This window comes from Mytilus californianus, unplaced genomic scaffold (assembly GCF_021869535.1).
Source record: "Mytilus californianus isolate M0D057914Y unplaced genomic scaffold, xbMytCali1.0.p SCAF_9, whole genome shotgun sequence".
NCBI classification, from domain to species: Eukaryota; Metazoa; Mollusca; class Bivalvia; order Mytilida; family Mytilidae; genus Mytilus; species Mytilus californianus.
The window spans coordinates 83,205,724-83,230,573 of record NW_026262745.1 but is presented as its reverse complement, the minus strand read 5'-3'; the positions used below and the strand labels follow the sequence as shown (position 1 = coordinate 83,230,573).

Below are 24,850 nucleotides of genomic sequence, written 5' to 3'. Positions count from 1 at the left end.
TTTCCATTCTCAATTTTATTGCTTGATTAATTGATTAATTGATTTGTTAATTGATTGATTGATGGATGGATGGATGGATTGATTGATTGATTGATTGATTGATTGATTGATTGATTGATTGATTGATTGATTGATTGATTGATTGATTGATTGATTGTAAAGGGATTTGCTCATGTTACTTCAAACAAAAGTCATGATCATTTGAGAATCCTTTGTTTGTTGTTGTTATAATAATGCTTATTTGTATTGCCGTCATAATTAATTTCACCATTGAAACTTTACATTAATTTTTGACTTCTTATTAAATTAATTTGTAAACTTCTTGGAACTCAGCAATGACCGTCTGATTACAACTAGATCCGCAAGAATGTGAAATATGAAAACTTATTTGGCCTTCAATGCCTCAACCTTTTTTAATGTGGGTAACTTCTTTGTTCAGTTAGATTTCGATTTTGACATTTTTGCAAACTACCATAGATTTCCGGTAATTGTTCTGTCAGAAAGGCCATGGGAAAGCACATTGACATAATTTTCTAAACGTTTATTGGAACCCAATAATTTGGCAAGGTGTTGCAACCTGTAATGTGAAGACGTTAATGAAAATGCGGAGTTTGTGAGACCAGGCTCAAGCAAACAGCCACTCGATATCAGCCACTTAGCTAACAGACAGTTTTCAGATATTTATATAAACCCAAATGTTGCATAAGATTCAAACGTACTTCAAATGTTTTTATTAATATATAACCACTATATCATCAGTTTTTAATACATAATTAAGCAGTCAAAGACACTATTCAATGAATTTTTAAATTTCATTTCTTGTTCATTAATTATATAAAGGCAATAGAAATCGCTTTCAATATATCACACAGTGTGCTGCACTGTGGCACCGTTGAAGTCCACAATTCCTCTAAAGTCCACAACACCGCTAAAGTCCACAACAAATTTCCGCTAAAGTCCACAACGCCGCTAAAGTCCACAAACTTTCCGCTAAAGTCCACAAAATTACCTCCGCTAAAGTCCACAAGAAAACGCCGTCAAAGTCCACAATAACAAGTTCCGCTAAAGTCCACAAAAAACACCGTTAAAGTCCACACAACTTTTTTTATTATTAGAATATCAATTCGCTTTTTTTTTTTTATCCCGGTAGTACAATACAAAGCATGGGCTTTTGTTCTTGGTAGTTATTTTTTATCAGTTTGATAAATGAAAAAAAGTACAGTATCTGCAGAAGATTTTGTTCCATTAATTTGATCTTTGTATTATGATGATCCGATCAATGAATCAAACAGGCCAATTTGGACATCATTTCTAAAAAGTTATCTAGTCATAGTAAATTCGTTAGTTATTACATAATTACTGCATTCTTCAAGTACTGGGTTTTTCTGCACTCTTTACATTTTAAATCTCAACACTTTCGAGTGTATATGGAATCGTAAATATGAAATTATTTAAATGTTGGCTAAATTGCACTATTGTGTGAAATAGCTTTTCGTATTCTCGGCATCCTATCAAATAGTTCATGAAATGTAACTATTGTTCTGCATTAGAAGAGAATAAAAGAAAGTTGCACTCGTGCTTTAACATTTTTTTTTTGCCACACAAAACTGTTTTGACAAAATATTCTTCTTCTGAACCAGTGGATTTCGCTTACTTATGATTGGACGAAAGGTTTATTTTTTGTATTCAAAGTATGGTGGGCAAGGAAATTATTTATCAGCTTAAAAAAATGATCCTCGCTATACCCAAACTTGTAATTTTGATCAAGTAGGCCCTAGATCTCTAGTTTACGTTTCCATCTAGTGCGGACAAAAGTATTGCCGCTGAATGTTTTTCATTAACTGTTCGATAAGGGTTGGGTAGGGTATCCGACCTCAACTGTGGACCTACTTTAGAAAAACAAACTAAGCCGAACAACACCCTGGATTTTTTCTAATTTAGACCTCAGCTACCCAGCTTCCTTTTGCACCTAGTGCGGACAAAAGTATTGCCGTAGAATTTTTTTATTAAATTTTTTGTAAGGGTGGGGTTGGGTGTCCGACCCCAACTTTGGACCTACTTAAAAAAAAAAACTAAGCCTAAACAACAAGCTGGATTCATTCCAGTAGACCTCAGCTACCGAGCTTCGAATTCCCTTTGCACACAGTGCGGACAAAAGTATTGCCGTAGACATTTGTTTATTAACTGTTCGGTAATGGTGGGGTAGGGTGAGTAGCTGAGGTCTACTCGAGAAAAAATCCAGGGTGATGTTCGGCTTAGTCTTTTTTTATAATGTAATATGTAATATGCTGGCATATTATGAAAGCTCACGCCTTAATTGATAGACATAGAAATGAAGAAAAAACGTATGATAACCAAAACAATCTACCAGAGACAAAATAACGTTGGTTAAGGCAACTTGTATGATGGTCTGGATGCGGGGTTCTTCATTTCTGTATTCTTTGATATTTTAGGCCATTTTTCTCTATTCCTAATACTTTTTGCCAATCATAAATCTCTTCTCTTTATATTTTAACACCATTATTCTATTTTATTTATTTCTTGGGCCATTGTATCTATTATTTATATTTTTGCCCACTATTCTCTATTCCATAAACCCCCATCCAGGCCCTCTAGTTAAGGTCACCATATAGCCTTCACAATGCAAATAAGCAAAATAATACCGAATAGGCTCCGAATGGCAAAAAGATTAAATGCTAATCCCGGTTTGAATTGTAAAATTGCGGAAATTTGTATTTAATCAATTGATCAAGGAAAGCCACATTATCGTCCTGAATGTTCGTATAATACTGGCAGATGGACCTTGGTCATCAATTCTAATCATCTTAGATCGGCCTTTCTAAACTTAAAAGTAAAGATCACGCACACTTATATTTCAGATTGAGTGTTTTGCATCCGTCGACATTATCTTCGATTTGATAACCGCTGTGAATGTATACTTCTTAACGACCGGGTTAGTTTTCTTATCAGTTTTAAAAGTAGTAACCTCCCTTGTTAGTGTGATATTGTAATCAATCTATTTATTTGTACCATCTTTGTATAATATTATATTGTACAATTTAGAATTGTGATTCTTTTAATATTTAAATATAATAATTTATTTTTCATCAAAGATATAAACAAGGTAATTTGAAAGTCTTTGATTCATTTATCACCGTAGATCAATTCAGAAGTCAGGCGGTCTATTTTGTCTACATTATGTTGAAAGAACACCGGGGTGTTAACATTGGCAATATTTACTATCAATGACTGTTAAACAAGAAATAAAAACATTGTACATTATAAAACGAGAAATAATTAAAATTAAATACAAAACTCTTCTTTAGTGAATTCAAAAACGAAAAACGGAAACACTTTTGATTTTCATTTTGGATTTAGAGAAATCAAAAACAAAAAATGAAAACACTTTCCTTTTCCGTTTTGGTTTTAGGTTCAAAATGAAAAACGAATGGACGCAAATATACACGGACCAATAAGGCCCTTGACCCTCTGTTTTTGTTTGATATTAGAAAGAAATTTATTGAATTTTAACCACTTCTATCATTTAATTTTTCCTCAATTAGTTTCACCTATATAACACATATAAAATAACTGTGATTTAGTTAATTTTAATGTATTATGATGAAAAAACAAGGTCCGTGACCCCCATTTTTTATATTGAAATTTATTCACACCCCAGCTACCTTAAATCTATTTAAGATCAACTTTGCCTGATGGAGTTGGAACCTTTTTTTTTTATAACATAATGAGATATGGCAGGATTGCCAATGAGACAACTCACCAACAGAGTTCAACTGACGAAGATAAAAACAATTATAGGTCACCGTGGTCAGTTTTAAAAGGACCCGACAAGGAATTAAAATGTGCAACTATTTAAACAATAAATAATTTATAAATTTATAAACGGACAATTAAAGAAATGTATGTTACAAATCATGTTAGTACCGAGGACTGACCACGGAGCTGACGATACCCTCGGGGACTTATAATCCACCAGCAGTGGTTTCAACCCAGTGCTTTAGAAATAATAATACTATATAGAGTGTATGCGTCCGTAGCGCTTTTCTGGATTTTCCTTCATCAGAAATTTGATACAGCTTATTTATTTTGGTAGTACGGCCCATCTTCTTAGCAAGAGGATAGGTCATACTCCTCAACTATAGTATTTTCCTGGAAAATTTGTTCCTTAACAAGGGAACTATATTTTTTGATGAAAATCCTTTGTTTTATTTTTAAAAAAGTGTATCGGTTACCTTAAAATATCATTGAACCGTTAAAATATTAATAAATGATATTATATATGTAACGTGAGGGTACCCAAATTGTACCTATTTTGACAGTTTTTTCACCTACGTGTATTTATGATCCAGACAAAAGTTTCCATTCTGTGTTTATTTTGTAGATGTATCCTTATTTACTATATAGTTCCACCAATTTAATTTTGAATCCATATTGAATCATAGAAAAATGGGTTTGAACCAACCTCTAAACGATCTATGATTCTGTAATGAGGAGTACCCAAATTGCATACATGCTTAAATTCATATCCTTAAAAACCGAATAACAGATGTTTTGTTATATTTCTTCGAATATTTAGAACAATTTGACATTAGTCTATGCTTACTATTAATTTTTTTAAGAAATGGATGCTCGTAACATATTTTATTTGCTCATTTTTAAAAGATGACTTTTTGTGGACGTCGCATGGCAACGTTTCCGTAGATTTTACTTTTTCCAGTGACTACTTCATCTGTTGATATATATTGTGAACGTTTTGTGAATATTTAAATATATTTACCTATTTGAAAGACGAGCATAATGTCAAATAATAAAAAAATACAAATTGTTTAGTCCCTAAGAAAACTTGTAAGATTTTCGCTGCTATTTTTGCTAAATAGGTGCAATTAAGGTACTGTGACGTTAGCTCTAGTGTGCAAGTTTCCCATTGTGAGTTTAGGTTTACGACATACAGGTACGGTCTAGAAAGATAATATTGGGTGGGTTTGTGTGACCGTGAATCAGGTTTAGGGTGAGGGTTGGCGCCTGTTAAAACGTTTAAACCCGCTGCATTTTCATGCATCTGTCCTAAGTCAGGAGCCTGTTGTTTAGTGGTTGTCGTTTGTTGGTGTGGTTCATAGGTGTTTCTCGTTTTTAAATAGATTAGACCGTTGGTTTTCCTGTTTGAATTGTTTTACACTAGTCATTTTGGGGCCCTTTATAGCTTGCTGTTCGGTGTGAGCCAAGGCTCCGTGTTGAAGGCCGTACTTTGACCAATAATTGTTAACTTTTTATACATTGTGACTTGGATGGAGAGTTGTCTCATTGGCACTCATACCACATCTTCTTATTTATATTATCCCATCCTATTTTGTGCCTGTACCAAATCACTTCATCTTGGTTATGTTAGATATATGTACGTTTTATTTTCATGAGTATTTATTAATTATCATATATTTGCAGGTAAGAAGAAACATGCTTTCAGATGTCGGCATAGTCTACAGTAATATCAGATGTCGGCATAGTCCACAGTAATATCAGATGTCGGCATAGTCTACAGTAATATCAGATGTCGGCATAGTCTACAGTAATATCAGATGTCGGCATAGTCTACAGTAATATCAGATGTCGGCATAGTCTACAGTAATATCAGATGTCGGCATAGTCTACAATAATATAAGATGTCGGCATAGTCTACAGTAATATCAGCTATAAAGAATTTGTGCAGTTTTTACTGCTATGAAACAGATCACGACCAATTACAGATCTCTCGGTCTCCAGAAATTACCGCTATAAAACGATCATACTATGCTGTCTTATATTCTACTACATTCGAGTAGACTGGCGATTTTAGTACCAGATTATAACTTAATTGTAGGAGTCGATACATGTATAACACAGGCACTTGTCTCTGAAAAAAATTCCTATATACAATAATATAACATATTAAGGTATAAAGAAATTTTTTTCAGAGACAAATGCCTGTGATGTATAAAGAAAATGTTTCACCAATCCTCGTTACATGCTGAATGACTACACAACATGGTGAAATGTTAGCAGTTATATGTATGTTTCTACAATAGAGAGCATAAACCGAAACATATTGAATTTGTGTTGAAAAGTAGTAAAAATAAAAAATGAAAGCAAATATAATGAATGGTTGAAACTTTTCAGTTGATAAATAAAATTAATCACATTTAAGTATGTATATTTTAAATGGCTTAGTGACACGAATGGTCTAGGGCGTTGGTATATGTAACATTGCAAGCGGCATTTAATGTCTAACAGCTTGATGAGCTTAAATTCTAACCCCATTGAACGTATACACTACTTGAAATGATGATGATGATGGCGGCTGTTTATCGTCCATGCAGTGACAAATTAAATGCATATTCAGGACGAATACACGTTTATAATGTGATATGAAAATAAACCCTGCTTTGTACCAGACTGAAATGCTGAGCCGGATTGTAAACGTGCTAATTCACACGGTTACCATCCACAAAACCCTAACCGGACACACTATTGACACCGAGCCGACAAGTCTTTGCTCTTATACTCCTTAATGCCGCATACTTAGCAGAGAATCAGCAAATACCAATTTTCAAGTCTTTGGTTCGACCCGGCCGACCCGACCACAGCCTCTCGCACTCGAGGTGAGCACGCTACCACGACCCTTCCGACGCGGTCTGAAATCTAGATATTTTACAGTATATTATTTACGTAACTTTAAAACAACTTAACAATGTCTTTACCAGTCATATACAAATAAATTTTAATGAAGAACATGATAATTTGAGTGATGTAATTTATACACGTGAATGGTTGAATTGAAAAGAAAATATCTTAACATCAATAAAGAATAGAAAGAGAAGAAACAAATAAAGCATACATCTTAGTACAGGTGATTTCAAGACAACCTTTCATTCAAAGAATTTCTTGTCATTTTAATCATTGTCTCTATTTCCGTGTCTGTTGGGAGAAAACGTTTTAATTCCTCAGTACATGTACGTATTTTTACTGCCATTATACTGTGTTCACATAATTGTTCCTCATTTACGTGATGTATGGAAATTAATGTTCGATACATCTCTCTTTCTGCAAATTGAACGATGGAGCTCCACTTTGAAGTAGTGTGAAAGGGTCTGTGTTTTAGACAAATCCTACTCCAAAACGCTACCCATTGTAAAAAGGCTGTTTCTATTTCCCAAAACCCATCAAGCAAGTTTCCAATTGATAAGCACTCTTTCATTAAAGTGTCCATATTTGATTGACATTTCTTTAACAGTTTGTCCGTTTCATCGCATGCACGTCGTGTCATAACGTCATAAATTTTCTTTGACCCCTTGGCTGTAATTTTACCTCCTGCAGCAAGCAAGCCACCTGTAAAACAATAATATCTCTACATTACAATGTCAAAAGTAAAAAATTGTTTAACGAATCGTTTGTATATACCGTATTGAGTCTTGCTGACTTGTATTATATACACGTGTGAAATACGCCTATCAGAAACATGTTATCCCGAATGCAAAGTTTCAAAGTTAAATATTCTAACTATAGCTGATAAAATATATTTATGAACGTGAATTTCCCGGAATATCCTAGACATTATCAAACCGGAATGAACTTTTACATACAAAAACAAGAGAAATGCCTGCTCCAAATTAAGTCGGCATTATTGTTTCGGCTCAGCGGATCTTTTAGTTTCGTTTGATATTTACGCCACCTTGAAATTTTTACTCTACAATTATCGATGACATTTTTCTTAAAGGTCATCAATAATACAATGCAGATTCTTGAAATTTTAATTTGGAATGTTAGGAATTACCAAAGTAAAGTCGACTTTTAGTTTTATATCGGTTCTGATTGGTTGTTTTATGAAGCGGTTAAGGTTTAATTGGCTAGAATGAGATATTGAATTGGGTACATGGCCTAGACAGGAGAAGATATATAATGCGGAAGAAAAGGAATAAATCACAGTATACACAGTATAGGGAGTCGAGACTTTATTGCTTTATGTTGACGTAATTTCTGTTACTGCAAAGCTCTCCGTACCTTTTTATAAAAGTTAAACTTATCGTATGTTTTTCCTCAAAATAGTATAGGCATATTCAAAGCGTAATTTCAGCAATGTGTAATGTCTTATATAATTGTTTGGATGTTTGATATTTTCCATGATTTATTGATAAAATTTTATTTTTTGAAATATATCTAAGAACCTTTTATATGTATATGAAATGCTTCGAATGAAATAAATACTGTGCATTTTTCATATTCATTGATTCACTAACCTGTTGGTATCAGAGATGCTCCAAATGAAAATGGTGCTAAAAGTAACCCAACACCTGCCAAACCTGCACCCAAAATAAATGCTTTCGATCCGCCGTTACCAGCACCTCGAGCTATTTTGTGATAATGATCGAGTTCGTTTGATATTTTTGTCATCTTTTCAACTGATTCCTCTGCAACTGAAACCCAACTCCTCAGAGCATTATCCAAGTTTTCCAATCGATCAAACACTTTTGATGGATGTCTTTTTATTTTCCTAAAAGAACAACACGTAGTTAATATAATTATATATTATGTTCATTTTGTAATCAATTCGAGAAAAAATTGAAAATCGGAAAACATACAATTCAATAAAATGTATACAGAATTTTATTTTTTTTTAAATTTTTGGAAAGAAAGATGTAATATTACATAGAAAGTAACGCTGTCATCAAATAAATTCGCCTATAGTGTCCTTAAGCACTAGTTCCTTCTGAGATATTTTAATTGCTTAAATGATTACTTAAGAGTTACCTAACTTGAGCACCGCTGCAGTCAAAACTCCCTCCAGAAGTTATTTCTCTCCATTTTCGTTCTACTAAAATACGAATAAAGTCATTATAATTTACACAATCATAATCAACTCTTTCCTTTTCGTGTTTGACTAGTTGTAATTGGTTGGATCTTTGTTCAATTTCTGCTTTTACCAAACGTAATTTCGACAGAATCTTATCGATCAACTTGCATAAGTAGTAGTTGTTTTACGTCCAAAAAAAAGGGGGGATCTACGTAGGTATACACGTCGAAAGTAAACGTCACCATGTTAGTAATAAAGTCGATTTTTACTTAAAACAACACGAGGTAAGAATAAATTACGGGATCTATACACATTGTGTTCATCGAATTTCAATCTAAATAAAATTAACGTTGAGCGCTATATGTAATTCAGAACAAAATTTATATCAGTTGTCCTTTGTAACTAGAAACTTGAACCAGTAATAGAAATCCGATGGAACCAGTTAGAGAAAGACGATGGAATAAGTAATAATTATTTACCTTCTTCTTCCTCCTCATTCATTGTGGGAATTACTGGACTATTGCTATGTTTTAATTTTCTGTTGTGATGAACGGTCGTCTCTAAAATGTAGAAGTGTACTTCTTGTTAACAGGAACTTATAATAATTGACGTTCTGTGTACTTTACAGAGTCAAATATATATCAACTATCTTTTCGAAATATTTATAATATATTGTGTTTAATATGCAAAGTACAAGTGTGTGCTATCTTTTGTACATTGTGAAATGTTGAGCATAAAAATTTGCTTTGTAAGACATCACAATTCGTAGCTCCATTGTATAATAATGCTATGGTATTATTACCAGACTCAAGCTAGCGAACAATAAGCCAGCGAACAATAAGGTGTATCAAGCTAGCGAACAATAAGCCAGCGAACAATAAGAAATACGCGCCAAACTGATCACGCCTAAAAACCGAAGACTTATATTAACATGAAACGTCCCTTGAAATCTGATGACAATCATTTCCAGTAGAAAGACGAAATGCTATACATTTTCACAAAGACAAAATTGATTTTTTATTTATATATTTATTTAAAAAAACATAATTTTTCTTGACAGCCGAGCATCTCTTATAGGATTTTCAAAATTAATTTTAGATACTCCTCTCCCTTTTGATTACCTTTGATTACAAACGGCTTGTCTCTATAATAATGAATAATAAAAATAGACCATACTCATCTAGTGTAAAGATGAAATTAAATCCACATGCTGATACATACAGTTTTTAGAACGTCAAGTACAGAATTATAAGTAAAAGCTAATACATATCAACAGTTTTCGTTTTGGTACGATTGAAAATAGGCAATTTATTTCTTTCATTTTAAAAGGAAATGTGTTTTATGTGACGGTGATACACATGAAGCACGAGATATGAATTGATATGAAGATTTTAGCTAATTTAACCGACAAAATGTTCAAAGCTAATTTAACCGACAAAATGTTCAAATCCAAGAAAATGTTTCACCAATCCTCGTTACATGCTGAATGACTACACAACATGGTGAAATGTTAGCAGTTATATGTATGTTTCTACAATAGAGAGCATAAACCGAAACATATTGAATTTGTGTTGAAAAGTAGTAAAAATAAAAAATGAAAGCAAATATAATGAATGGTTGAAACTTTTCAGTTGATAAATAAAATTAATCACATTTAAGTATGTATATTTTAAATGGCTTAGTGACACGAATGGTCTAGGGCGTTGGTATATGTAACATTGCAAGCGGCATTTAATGTCTAACAGCTTGATGAGCTTAAATTCTAACCCCATTGAACGTATACACTACTTGAAATGATGATGATGATGGCGGCTGTTTATCGTCCATGCAGTGACAAATTAAATGCATATTCAGGACGAATACACGTTTATAATGTGATATGAAAATAAACCCTGCTTTGTACCAGACTGAAATGCTGAGCCGGATTGTAAACGTGCTAATTCACACGGTTACCATCCACAAAACCCTAACCGGACACACTATTGACACCGAGCCGACAAGTCTTTGCTCTTATACTCCTTAATGCCGCATACTTAGCAGAGAATCAGCAAATACCAATTTTCAAGTCTTTGGTTCGACCCGGCCGACCCGACCACAGCCTCTCGCACTCGAGGTGAGCACGCTACCACGACCCTTCCGACGCGGTCTGAAATCTAGATATTTTACAGTATATTATTTACGTAACTTTAAAACAACTTAACAATGTCTTTACCAGTCATATACAAATAAATTTTAATGAAGAACATGATAATTTGAGTGATGTAATTTATACACGTGAATGGTTGAATTGAAAAGAAAATATCTTAACATCAATAAAGAATAGAAAGAGAAGAAACAAATAAAGCATACATCTTAGTACAGGTGATTTCAAGACAACCTTTCATTCAAAGAATTTCTTGTCATTTTAATCATTGTCTCTATTTCCGTGTCTGTTGGGAGAAAACGTTTTAATTCCTCAGTACATGTACGTATTTTTACTGCCATTATACTGTGTTCACATAATTGTTCCTCATTTACGTGATGTATGGAAATTAATGTTCGATACATCTCTCTTTCTGCAAATTGAACGATGGAGCTCCACTTTGAAGTAGTGTGAAAGGGTCTGTGTTTTAGACAAATCCTACTCCAAAACGCTACCCATTGTAAAAAGGCTGTTTCTATTTCCCAAAACCCATCAAGCAAGTTTCCAATTGATAAGCACTCTTTCATTAAAGTGTCCATATTTGATTGACATTTCTTTAACAGTTTGTCCGTTTCATCGCATGCACGTCGTGTCATAACGTCATAAATTTTCTTTGACCCCTTGGCTGTAATTTTACCTCCTGCAGCAAGCAAGCCACCTGTAAAACAATAATATCTCTACATTACAATGTCAAAAGTAAAAAATTGTTTAACGAATCGTTTGTATATACCGTATTGAGTCTTGCTGACTTGTATTATATACACGTGTGAAATACGCCTATCAGAAACATGTTATCCCGAATGCAAAGTTTCAAAGTTAAATATTCTAACTATAGCTGATAAAATATATTTATGAACGTGAATTTCCCGGAATATCCTAGACATTATCAAACCGGAATGAACTTTTACATACAAAAACAAGAGAAATGCCTGCTCCAAATTAAGTCGGCATTATTGTTTCGGCTCAGCGGATCTTTTAGTTTCGTTTGATATTTACGCCACCTTGAAATTTTTACTCTACAATTATCGATGACATTTTTCTTAAAGGTCATCAATAATACAATGCAGATTCTTGAAATTTTAATTTGGAATGTTAGGAATTACCAAAGTAAAGTCGACTTTTAGTTTTATATCGGTTCTGATTGGTTGTTTTATGAAGCGGTTAAGGTTTAATTGGCTAGAATGAGATATTGAATTGGGTACATGGCCTAGACAGGAGAAGATATATAATGCGGAAGAAAAGGAATAAATCACAGTATACACAGTATAGGGAGTCGAGACTTTATTGCTTTATGTTGACGTAATTTCTGTTACTGCAAAGCTCTCCGTACCTTTTTATAAAAGTTAAACTTATCGTATGTTTTTCCTCAAAATAGTATAGGCATATTCAAAGCGTAATTTCAGCAATGTGTAATGTCTTATATAATTGTTTGGATGTTTGATATTTTCCATGATTTATTGATAAAATTTTATTTTTTGAAATATATCTAAGAACCTTTTATATGTATATGAAATGCTTCGAATGAAATAAATACTGTGCATTTTTCATATTCATTGATTCACTAACCTGTTGGTATCAGAGATGCTCCAAATGAAAATGGTGCTAAAAGTAACCCAACACCTGCCAAACCTGCACCCAAAATAAATGCTTTCGATCCGCCGTTACCAGCACCTCGAGCTATTTTGTGATAATGATCGAGTTCGTTTGATATTTTTGTCATCTTTTCAACTGATTCCTCTGCAACTGAAACCCAACTCCTCAGAGCATTATCCAAGTTTTCCAATCGATCAAACACTTTTGATGGATGTCTTTTTATTTTCCTAAAAGAACAACACGTAGTTAATATAATTATATATTATGTTCATTTTGTAATCAATTCGAGAAAAAATTGAAAATCGGAAAACATACAATTCAATAAAATGTATACAGAATTTTATTTTTTTTTAAATTTTTGGAAAGAAAGATGTAATATTACATAGAAAGTAACGCTGTCATCAAATAAATTCGCCTATAGTGTCCTTAAGCACTAGTTCCTTCTGAGATATTTTAATTGCTTAAATGATTACTTAAGAGTTACCTAACTTGAGCACCGCTGCAGTCAAAACTCCCTCCAGAAGTTATTTCTCTCCATTTTCGTTCTACTAAAATACGAATAAAGTCATTATAATTTACACAATCATAATCAACTCTTTCCTTTTCGTGTTTGACTAGTTGTAATTGGTTGGATCTTTGTTCAATTTCTGCTTTTACCAAACGTAATTTCGACAGAATCTTATCGATCAACTTGCATAAGTAGTAGTTGTTTTACGTCCAAAAAAAAGGGGGGATCTACGTAGGTATACACGTCGAAAGTAAACGTCACCATGTTAGTAATAAAGTCGATTTTTACTTAAAACAACACGAGGTAAGAATAAATTACGGGATCTATACACATTGTGTTCATCGAATTTCAATCTAAATAAAATTAACGTTGAGCGCTATATGTAATTCAGAACAAAATTTATATCAGTTGTCCTTTGTAACTAGAAACTTGAACCAGTAATAGAAATCCGATGGAACCAGTTAGAGAAAGACGATGGAATAAGTAATAATTATTTACCTTCTTCTTCCTCCTCATTCATTGTGGGAATTACTGGACTATTGCTATGTTTTAATTTTCTGTTGTGATGAACGGTCGTCTCTAAAATGTAGAAGTGTACTTCTTGTTAACAGGAACTTATAATAATTGACGTTCTGTGTACTTTACAGAGTCAAATATATATCAACTATCTTTTCGAAATATTTATAATATATTGTGTTTAATATGCAAAGTACAAGTGTGTGCTATCTTTTGTACATTGTGAAATGTTGAGCATAAAAATTTGCTTTGTAAGACATCACAATTCGTAGCTCCATTGTATAATAATGCTATGGTATTATTACCAGACTCAAGCTAGCGAACAATAAGCCAGCGAACAATAAGGTGTATCAAGCTAGCGAACAATAAGCCAGCGAACAATAAGAAATACGCGCCAAACTGATCACGCCTAAAAACCGAAGACTTATATTAACATGAAACGTCCCTTGAAATCTGATGACAATCATTTCCAGTAGAAAGACGAAATGCTATACATTTTCACAAAGACAAAATTGATTTTTTATTTATATATTTATTTAAAAAAACATAATTTTTCTTGACAGCCGAGCATCTCTTATAGGATTTTCAAAATTAATTTTAGATACTCCTCTCCCTTTTGATTACCTTTGATTACAAACGGCTTGTCTCTATAATAATGAATAATAAAAATAGACCATACTCATCTAGTGTAAAGATGAAATTAAATCCACATGCTGATACATACAGTTTTTAGAACGTCAAGTACAGAATTATAAGTAAAAGCTAATACATATCAACAGTTTTCGTTTTGGTACGATTGAAAATAGGCAATTTATTTCTTTCATTTTAAAAGGAAATGTGTTTTATGTGACGGTGATACACATGAAGCACGAGATATGAATTGATATGAAGATTTTAGCTAATTTAACCGACAAAATGTTCAAAGCTAATTTAACCGACAAAATGTTCAAATCCAAGATTATTACAGCTTTTCAAAAAGGCAAGTCCTTTGCACTGATTCGAATTAACAAAAAAGGATAGAATCACACCAATACAAAATATTTCAGTTTAACATAAGAACGATAATCAGGGAACTGTTCAAAGATGGGGTATGATGACCCAACCCCCTCCCTTCTTTAATTCATAAAAAAGTTCCCACGGATAAGCTTTTGTCCACAATAGGTACAAACGATAGGCAATTGCCTAAGGTTGCCTGGACCCAAAGACCCAGGTGGGTAAAGTTACGGAACTTTTTTAATTGAGGTCCAAAGTTGGGGTATGGTGACCCAACCCCTCCCTTCTTTAATTCATAAAAAAGTTCCCACGGCAAAGCTTTTGTCCACAAAAGGTACAAACGATAGGCAATTGCCTAAGGTTGCCTGGACCCAAAGACCCAGGTGGGTAAAGTTACGGAACTTTTTTAATTGAGGTCCAAAGTTGGGGTATGGTGACCCAACCCCCTCCCTTCTTTAATTCATAAAAAAGTTCCCACGGCAAAGCTTTTGTCCACAATAGGTACAAACGATAGGCAATTGCCTAAGGTTGCCTGGACCCAAAGACCCAGGTGGGTAAAGTTACGGAACTTTTTTAATTGAGGTCCAAAGTTGGGGTATGGTGACCCAACCCCTCCCTTCTTTAATTCATAAAAAAGTTCCTACGGCAAAGCTTTTGTCCACAATAGGTACAAACGATAGGCAATTGCCTAAGGTTGCCTGGACCCAAAGACCCAGGTGGGTAAAGTTACGGAACTTTTTTAATTGAGGTCCAAAGTTGGGGTTTGGTGACCCAACCCCCTCCCTTCTTTAATTCATAAAAAAGTTCCTACGGCAAAGCAATTGTCCACAATACGCACAAACGATAGGCAATTGCCTAAGGTTGCCTGGACCCAAAGACCCAGGTGGTTAAAGTTACGGACCGTCCACAACTGAGGTCCAAGTTGGGGTATTTCACCTTTCTACTTTAATTCATAAAAAAAGTTGCGCGCCCTACATTGATACATAAAATAGTTCTCAAGCCTTTAACAAAAAGAAGAACGATCTCCGCTTTTTCAAAAAGAAATCAATTAACTCAAACGCCTTTCTTTTGAAAGGTAAACATTTCGATAGGTTATACATTGTCTATACGTTTATCCTACTAAAAATGTTATTTTAGGAACTATTTGACAGGATGCCGAAAGTACGGAAAGCCATTTCACACAACACATAGCTTCTAGTTGAAAAGTTGATAAAATAACAGGGAATGCTGTTTACTCTTCGAATTATTTAACAAATTTGTAAAATTATCTGCAAAAACCAACAAACTATATAAACAGTCAACTGACGACGATAACTAATAAGTAGATCTTATTGATACTAATAGGATCATTTTTGGTGAAATTTTTTTGTAAAAGTAAACGGATGATGACGGCGGACGACTACGGACTACAAACGACAGACGCCAAATGTTGTAAAAAGCTCATACTGACCCTTAGGGCCAGATTAGATATAATAGTTAATGCGTATTTATTAATACGCAATACTTCAAGTTAACCTCAGTTGTAGACGATCCGTAACTTAACCCACCTGGGTTTTTGGGTCCAGGCAACCTTAGGCAATTGCCTATCATTTGCACCTAGTGTGGACAAAAGCTTTGCCGTAGGGACTTTTTTATGAATTAAAGAAGGGAGGGGGTTGGGTCTCAATACCCCAACTTTGGAGCTCAGTTGTAGACGATCCGTAACTTTACCCACTTGGGTCTTTGGGTCCAGGCAATATTAGGTAATTGCCTATCATTTGTGATTATTGGAAAAGTTTTATTAACCTGGAATTTAAAAAAATTGTCGTTTAGATTAACCAAAATCTTTATGTTAATTCGTTTCTCGTTCTATTTGTGTGCCACTCTTACACTAATCACTCTTCCTATCGAAATATAATAAATAAATTACCAGTTTAACGACACACTTTTGAAAAATGTACTAGTTCTTAGACAAAAGAAGAAAATTGCGTATAGTTATCAACTTTCATTTCAACAGGAAATATAACAAGAAATACTTGACGTTCTAAATTGGTCTGTTTTTGTTCTTTTCTTTTCTTTTCAAACGCATATATAAACTAGAAGATTTAATTGTTTCGTTACACTAGTTTAGTATGAACTATTGTTATTAATTGTTTCATTATTATAAAGACAACAAACCCATCTCTAATCAGAGAACACTAAAAAGAGAAAGGATTAGCTAAATGGAATTTTAGATGCCCGGCTTTAAAACAAAGTTGTATTAAATAAACAAATAACTTATATATTTTGTCTGTGTGAAAATGCATTTCGTCGTCCTACTAGAAACGATTATCATCAGATTTCAAAGTACGTTTCATGTTATTGGAAGTCTTCGGTTTTTAGGCATGATCAGGTTGGCGCGTTTTCTTATTGTTCGCTGGCTTATTGTTCGCTAGCTTGATGCATCTTATTGTTCGCTGGCTTATTGTTCGCTAGCTTGTATCTGGTGCTTTATAAATCGTGTTCATTCATTCCGTATCCGTGTTCTTGCTATTGATCATGTTGTGTAGTTATCTCAGCTAAACTACATTGTTCTTATTAACTACCTTTCTACTTAAGCAATACTTCCTCCTTGGAGATACGATATATACGTGATTTCACAATTATACGATATTGTTGAATTATTGGCTCATTAATTTCGAATATCGACATGCATTTGCATTTTACCCCTATGATCTATTTTTAGCCAAGTCAGTCATCTTGGTTGGCAGACAGGGTTATCGGACACATTAACAAATACCTAAATGAAAATTGTGGCCAAGTTTAACAAAAAACTGTCAGACGACTTCTTAAAGCAGTTATGTTTGGTTAAACTTGGCCCAGTAGTTTCAGAGGAGAATATTTTTGTAAAAGTAACCGACGACGACGGACGCCAAAGTTATGATAAAAGCTCGCTTGGCCCGTTGGGTCAGGTGAGCTAAAAAAAAAATAGCTCTTAAAGACTAAGGCAGGTCTACCAGCAGAAAACCACCGTGACAGATCAAAAGCATAGAATGAGCAATTCACTAGTGTATCTACTAAGAAATCATCGACTGAAGATGTACCAATAAAGAAACCATTATATCCAAAATTACGGTGTTTAAATATCACAATTCGTTCGCTATGCCCGTGTCTGTAGTGACGTTTTGGATTTCAATGAGCGTAATCTATGTATTACAGATAACTTATTAAGTCAGGGATTTCGTTGCTACAAATTACTTAAACATTTACTAAATTGTTCCATAGATACAAAGACTTGGTTTGCAAGTTTGGTTGTACCTGTAGAAAACTTATTTCAAACAAAATAGCACATCCTAATTTTACGGGAATATTGTACCTAGCCCGGAAATTTAGATACGATCCCGGTAAACTTATCAATCCTTTTAATAAAATTATTCTAAAAGGTTACCAATTCAACACTGTAATTACATCTTTCAATATTGTTTTTATTGGTATAAAATTGATTTTGTTATCAGTAAATTAAAACCATACTAAATATTATTGTTATACACATATGCACATTCACGTAATTTTGGATATAATGGTTTCTTTATTGGTACACCTTCAGTTGATGATTTCTTAGTAGATACGGTATTACAATCTTTCGATACCTATAGTTTGTCATTACACAAGGTCATGTTTTTCTCTGACTGTTAATGAGGTCTTTACACTAAATCTATTGGATGTTGGATGTGTACTGATTAATATTTTAGTCTTGGATACATGATTTTTGTATTAGTTGTTATTGGCTTTGAACTAGCTGTCAGTAACTACGAGTACTCTCATATCTTTACTTAGTGTCTTTTTGTTGTGGAATGTATATATACGCTACCACGTCCGGTCTATGTTTTCGTTAGATGTTTTCTGTTTTGTATCGATCTGATGAGTTGAGCCCTTTTCAACTGATTTTTACAGAGGATGACCTTGAGGTCATTCCGATGTATTGCTATCGCCTAAATTTCCATTATGCAAATTAGTTTTGGGATTTCAACCGATCTATAAAAATTATAGATCCGCGGTCATTACAAGGGAAAAAAGTGCATTTTTATACCTGCGATTCCGTTCTCCGTAACGTTCGTACGATGTTTCATCAAAAAATGGAATCATTTCAGTTGTTGATTTAGTACTGAAAATTTGACTGAATTATCTCCTTATTAAATACGGTTTTATATGTTTAATAGGTGTTTAAGAAAGAGGTCAGGTGCTCATGTTCATTCATAAAATTATCGTTCATTCATGAATTTATCGTAAAATCAAAATCACTACACAGGTCACACAGGTTGTATACGTAGTGTCAAAAGATTACCTGTATAGTATCTAAAAATAGACAAACTTAACTGACTCCCCTTACTGTAGTGTGTGATAACATTTTGTGAGGGAATTCGATGTTTGCTATACCACTGTTCATTTCAACGCACTTTATGACGATACCACTTTATCAATTTGAATGAAATTTTTTGCAGTGTTTTAAGAAATAATTTTACTTTAAAATCGCGTATCATTTGTGAACTATTAAATGTTTTACAAGGACGAATTTTCTGTATAAAGTCAATAATTGTGTGAACTTTTGAAGCCCAAACTTTTTATAGCCTTAAATACGCTAATGAAAGATCCGAAAACTATACCCATACAGAACGACATGTTTTTGAAATTGTAGCAAAACTTTTGGTTGACAAATTTTAATTCTATATTGCATAAATATTAACTTGAAATATCTGTCATTTTCTCCCTACCCAGTTTACCTCTATTACTCATTATGATGTGGACTTGACATTGTTATTGAATCTTATGCAATTTGATTGGATAAAGTTATTATTAGATTACCTTCAAACTGTTCATGCTTTTTCGTACGAGTATATTGATTAAATCAGAGCGTGCATGAATGTGTACAGAAAATTAAATGACCTGCAAACTGGACACTGGACCAGCCCATATTACGTTTTATCAATGAATAGATTTTTTTTTTATTTCCCAAATTACAGGGCCCATAAAGGGCATAAAATCAGATACAATTGATTTACATAATTGGTAACAACAACAATAATAGCGGCATATAAATAGATATTTAGTATATAAGCATTGGTCAGAATCAGATGAACGAAACTTAAGGTATGAAAGGTAACAATTGCCACTTTTTATCTTTTCACATAATTTTCCACATACACATTAGATAAATTATTTTTGATAGCCTATTGCGGAGAAAAAAGAGAAAGTTTACTGTATTAACGTTCTATTCCATTAAATACGCCATTTTTCGAAGATAAATGCAGAAAAACATTTATGAACGGCTACGCCAGGTAAAATTGTTGTTTATCCTAAAAAAAAATACAATTTTCAGTTTCATTAGAATATTATAATAATAATAAATCCCAAATTTATGTAGTCATTAGATAAAGTCCTTATATGTCCGATCTGCCTATTTTTGGACATCAAAAGACAATACGATCGTTTTAAGGTCAATTTCGTCTACCTCACACAATCTTGTTAGGCACTATAATGAAATGGACCTGAAATTTATTTCACATGTTTCCTGAAAATTGATAAATATCAAAGCAACATAGAGCTGTTTGTTCTAGTTCGTATAATGTCATGTTTGTTTGTGATGACCCCCCTTTTCGGGATCGCATCAGAATTATAGTTATCTCGTATCGCATGAGGATGACACATGTCAACTGAGCAATTATGTTTGGGACTTAGTTTTAAGAAATGATGTCAAAGTAACATTATGAAAATATTTTTAGTAAGCTGAAATATATATTTATTTTTTACATGTTTATGTCTTGTAAGACAGGCCTCTACAATAACTTTTTTTTCAACTTGTCCAGTAGGACAAGTACATACCAAAACTTACTTGTCCGAATGAAATTGTAACTTGTCCAAAAAAATCTTAATAATAACCTTTTTTGCATTTTAAGTTGATTCAAGGAACAAAATGAATTAAAACAATAGAACAGAATTTGATTTATATCTTTTGAAATATGAGTCGAATACAACTGAATCTAGTCATGTCACAGAACTTAGGTTCTACATGTAGTTCATCAATGCCAAAGTCTCATCAGATTCTGCACATGAGGCACCGTCTGATAGGGCTGTCAATGTACACTCATTAGATTTGTATCCTGGTTTTTTAAAGTTGAAAAAAGTTTATTCAAATGCAATCAATAAAAAAAAGATGAGGTATGATTGCCAATGAGACAACTCTCTGCAAGAGACCAAATGACACAGAAATTAACAACTATAGGTCACCGTATTGCAAGTATTGTTTTTTTTTTTCTACATATGATCAAATATGATTTTGTGAATTTAATGGTAAATAATTTTTCATTTTTATCTAAAAAATATTTTTGTTAAAAAAATTACCGGTATGTTAATTAAAACGAGGTACTGATTTGTCTTGGTCCCGAAATGTCTCCTGCGTTGCCAAACTGTCTATTAATCATGTCTATTAAATTTGTCTCCTATGGTGCCAAACTGTCTATTAAACATGTTAAACTTGGAGCCGAATCGTTTCTGAGCTTGTGACGAACTGTCTTGTAAAGTTACCTTATCTACAAAGCGCATCGCTGATTCGGATCAGTAAGACTGGTTTCCGAGAATAGTATGCATTTTACCTGTTAAAAAGTACCTGACAAAGAACCAGTTTTAAATTATCGATTGCAAGTAAACATATCTTGTTTTCATCATCTTTTCTTGTTTTTTGTTTATAATTACTTTGTTCATCAAAGTTGGATTAGATTTATTTTCTGCAGAATAATTTTACTTGTCCCGTCGGACAAGCTTGATATAGTTTTTACTTGTCCGACCCTTTTTCCCGCTGGTACCGGACAATCGGACAAGCGTTATTGTCGAGCCCTGTAAGATATTTTATTTCTGTCCCGTTTTTCAACATTTGCGTCTGGAAAGTTGAAATGTTTTAACTGAATGGTTAATTTAAATTAATTATGAAAATGGTTAAAATTAAATCAATAAAGGAAATTATTGCCCAGTTACAAACACTACCAGGGGATAATCCATAATGATTTTTTTTTCAGTTATATGTTTCAGCACATGTATAATTAACCCCAACTTTAGCCTGGTAAACTTGTTGTCTCCTTGTAAAATATAAAACATATTTAAAATGATTTCCTGCTAAAGTCTTATATTGATATAAAGTTAAAACCGTCTTGCTTCTCACTAGTTAACACTCCTGTCCTGTCAGGTTTAATTCTTATATATACGGATGAAAAATAAAAGTCCACAAAACATTAACATGGCAGCAATTGCTTTTACAGCCTTTAAGACTTTGATTTTTTTTTACAGAAGAGTGTCCACCATGCACTTGCATTACACTATAATAATAGTAGAATAGTATGATATACAAATAGATGAAAATTATATATACATGCAACCGTAATATTAAAATAATATATAACAACAAACCAGTGTATTCTCTGGAACTATTATTATATTAGTATAATAGTCTAAGGTATACTGATTTGTATCACTACAATATAATAGTTATTACGGTGAGGTTGAATTTCCTGTCATTTATTCATCATCCAAGCACGAACTTGTATAAGAAAAAAAAATCTCTGTAAATTAACCTCAGTTTCAGGTATAGAGATGTGATCTGTTTCTGTGACATGTGCTTTTGACCATCCACAAGAACCTGCGGTCATCCGATGTTCAGTACTTCAGTACTTTGATTATAATTTGTTCATACGTTGTACTGTTACACCTCTGTTCCGGGGTAGGCGCCAGGAAACATGTTTAACCCCGCCACATTCGTTATGTGCCAGTTCCAAGTCGGGAGCCTGTAGTTTATAGCCGACTATACGGTATGTGTTTATCTCATGGTTGAAGGCCGTACGGTTGCCTATAATTGCTTACATCCACTTCATTTGAACTCATTTGCAATCATACGACATCTCCTTATCTTTATATCAATACATCAAAAGCATGTTAGCCAGACGAAATAAGCCCTGGAATACTAAAAAAAATTATCAAATGAATAAGCCCCTATCATTAGTCAACCTTTTCAACAATTCATCAATAACAGCTTAATAACTGATGAATGGACAACAACAGACATATGGATGTCCACTTTTCAAGAAGGCTGACCATTCGATACCGGCAAACTACTGCTAAGTATCCTTAACTTGCATTATCTGCAAGGTGATCGAACATAAAGTATGCTTCAACATAATGAATCACCTCGATCATCAAAAAATGTAATATCATCAATGAAAAACCACATACTTTTCGTAAATATCACAGTCGCGAAACACAACTTTGTACTGTCATCAATAACTGGGCCAAAAAAATTGATAATGGACACCAAACAGATATATTTATATTAGATTTTGAAAAAGCCTTCGGCACAGCCCCACATGAACAACTCAAATCGAAATAAACAGTTACGGGGTATTGGGTAAAACACTATGTTGGACTGACCCATTCCTATGCTACTACAAGCAAAGAGTCATGGTAAATTGGACAAAATCAAACTGGTCCACCGTTGATTCAGGAGTACCTTAAGACACTGTCCTGGGTCCTGTGTTATTTAGTCTTACTGACATATCAATGATACTTATATATTGGATAATCGGGTGTTTGGCCAGTAGAACCACAGAAACGATCAGGAGTCGGTTTCACAAAAAATATTACGACTAAGATTGATCATGACTTATGAGCATGTGATATCCTATGAAAATAAATAACCAAAAAGAAAAGATGTAAATCCTTCCGGTTTCCGTCTTCGCCTTTTAGAACACCCAAATCCCCTGTTTGTGATAAATGTAATTGTCCTCCATTATCCATATCAAATAATACTATACAACTGTTACCTGATGGGGAAATCTAAAATATTTTAACTAACTTAGTATATTGGAGTAATGAACCAAATGCACATCAAAACCAAGAAAGACTTGAATTATCTGAAACACAAAATGCATTTTACTTCTATTTTTCTAGGTCCTGCTGAGCATTAGATCTTGTTTGTTTGTACTCAGAAAGAGGTTCGTGTTGTAATTACAGCTATTTTTGGAAAATGGTTATGATGAACTTCAGTACAATGATATTGAAGCAAAATGAGGTATAATAACTGTAAAGGTTTCCCTGTCGAGTTTTTCTACAATCAAAGTCGGGTGAAATTTTGTTCCTGGGCTCGTGGATTGCTGAAGACAACATTCACAACATTATGTCATTTTAGTCCATCAAAATCCAAAAAAAAGATGTTATCTTTCTGAAACACAAAATGCATTTAACTTTTATATATCTAGTGGATTCCAGGCCTTAAAACTTTTCCAACTGCACAGGTTAGTCTGTACTCAAGAGTATTTTTTGATGTGTAAATACAGCTGCCATTTTTGTCCATTTGTTATGATGAAAACCTTATATGGCAAATGGTTAAATAAAATTCTTTACAAAGAAAATGTGAATAACACTTACCGTGATTCTTACCCCAATTTTCACCATCTTTCGTCCAAAGTACACGTCAACGAAGGCAAATAAACAAATATGCTATTTATAAATAAAAACGCACTATTTACCTTGATTTCTATTCAATAAGTTAGAGTTGTCTGTCTTTCAATATACTTTCCAGTTGTCGCCGAATCGGCATAAAATGAATGAGATTTCGAGGTGGGTTTTTTTTTATCATTTCAGAGGGAGGGGACATGGGGCCAGTATTTTATTACGAATTTATTCGCAGCGCAAAATTCGATCTTGTAGAGTTTTGATAATCATGATATTAGTTATAACGATTTGACCTTTCCCTTAGTATTTATACGTGTACGATGACCGCTAAACTTGAAATTGTACGTTCTCATTTATATATATTTTGCACCAAGCTGCCTTTCATATACGTGATTCCGCTTTTTGATGGTTAACTTGTACTGTCGATTTTCTTGTTTTTTTTTTTCGGGTTTCGCATGACAGTTTTTGTAAGATTTCTTTGTCAGAATTTTGAAGGATTTCACGTGTACCTTTCCCCATCTTTTTCTTATGGCGTGAATACATATATCATGTATATATATAAACAAGTCTAAATTGAAAACAACGTTCAAACCTATGATTGCGTTGGATAAAAACCGCAATTTTTATACGTGTGCATGCAAAACAAATTTCTTGTTAGAGGGGTCTAAATACAGCACAAACAACATTTTCCAATAGACCAAAAAAGTGAAAAAGTATATTTTAACAGAACGCATTTGACTAACAGGTCGAACAACAAATGTTC

At 33.4% G+C, this 24,850-nt stretch overlaps 1 protein-coding gene across 15 annotated transcripts; it reads right to left on the bottom strand.

The window, feature by feature from the left end:
* Positions 1–6,747: 6,747 nt before the first annotated feature.
* LOC127714242 (uncharacterized) lies at positions 6,748–24,166 on the bottom strand. 15 transcript variants are annotated; one of them, XM_052220287.1, is made up of 5 exons: positions 24,061–24,166; positions 13,624–13,704; positions 13,102–13,165; positions 12,591–12,844; positions 6,748–7,380 (listed from the first exon to the last, which is right to left on the bottom strand). In XM_052220287.1, the coding sequence occupies exons 2-5, from the start codon at positions 13,643–13,645 to the stop codon at positions 6,908–6,910; spliced, it is 813 nt and encodes a 270-aa protein (XP_052076247.1). In that variant the 5' UTR covers positions 13,646–13,704; positions 24,061–24,166; the 3' UTR covers positions 6,748–6,907. The 15 variants fall into 15 exon arrangements, with proteins under 15 accessions (XP_052076247.1, XP_052076244.1, XP_052076252.1 ...); XM_052220284.1 differs by lacking the exon at positions 12,591–12,844 and adding an exon at positions 8,289–8,542; XM_052220292.1 differs by lacking the exon at positions 12,591–12,844 and adding an exon at positions 8,289–8,542 and having other exon boundaries at positions 13,102–13,162.
* Between the last annotated feature and the right edge of the window lie 684 nt (positions 24,167–24,850).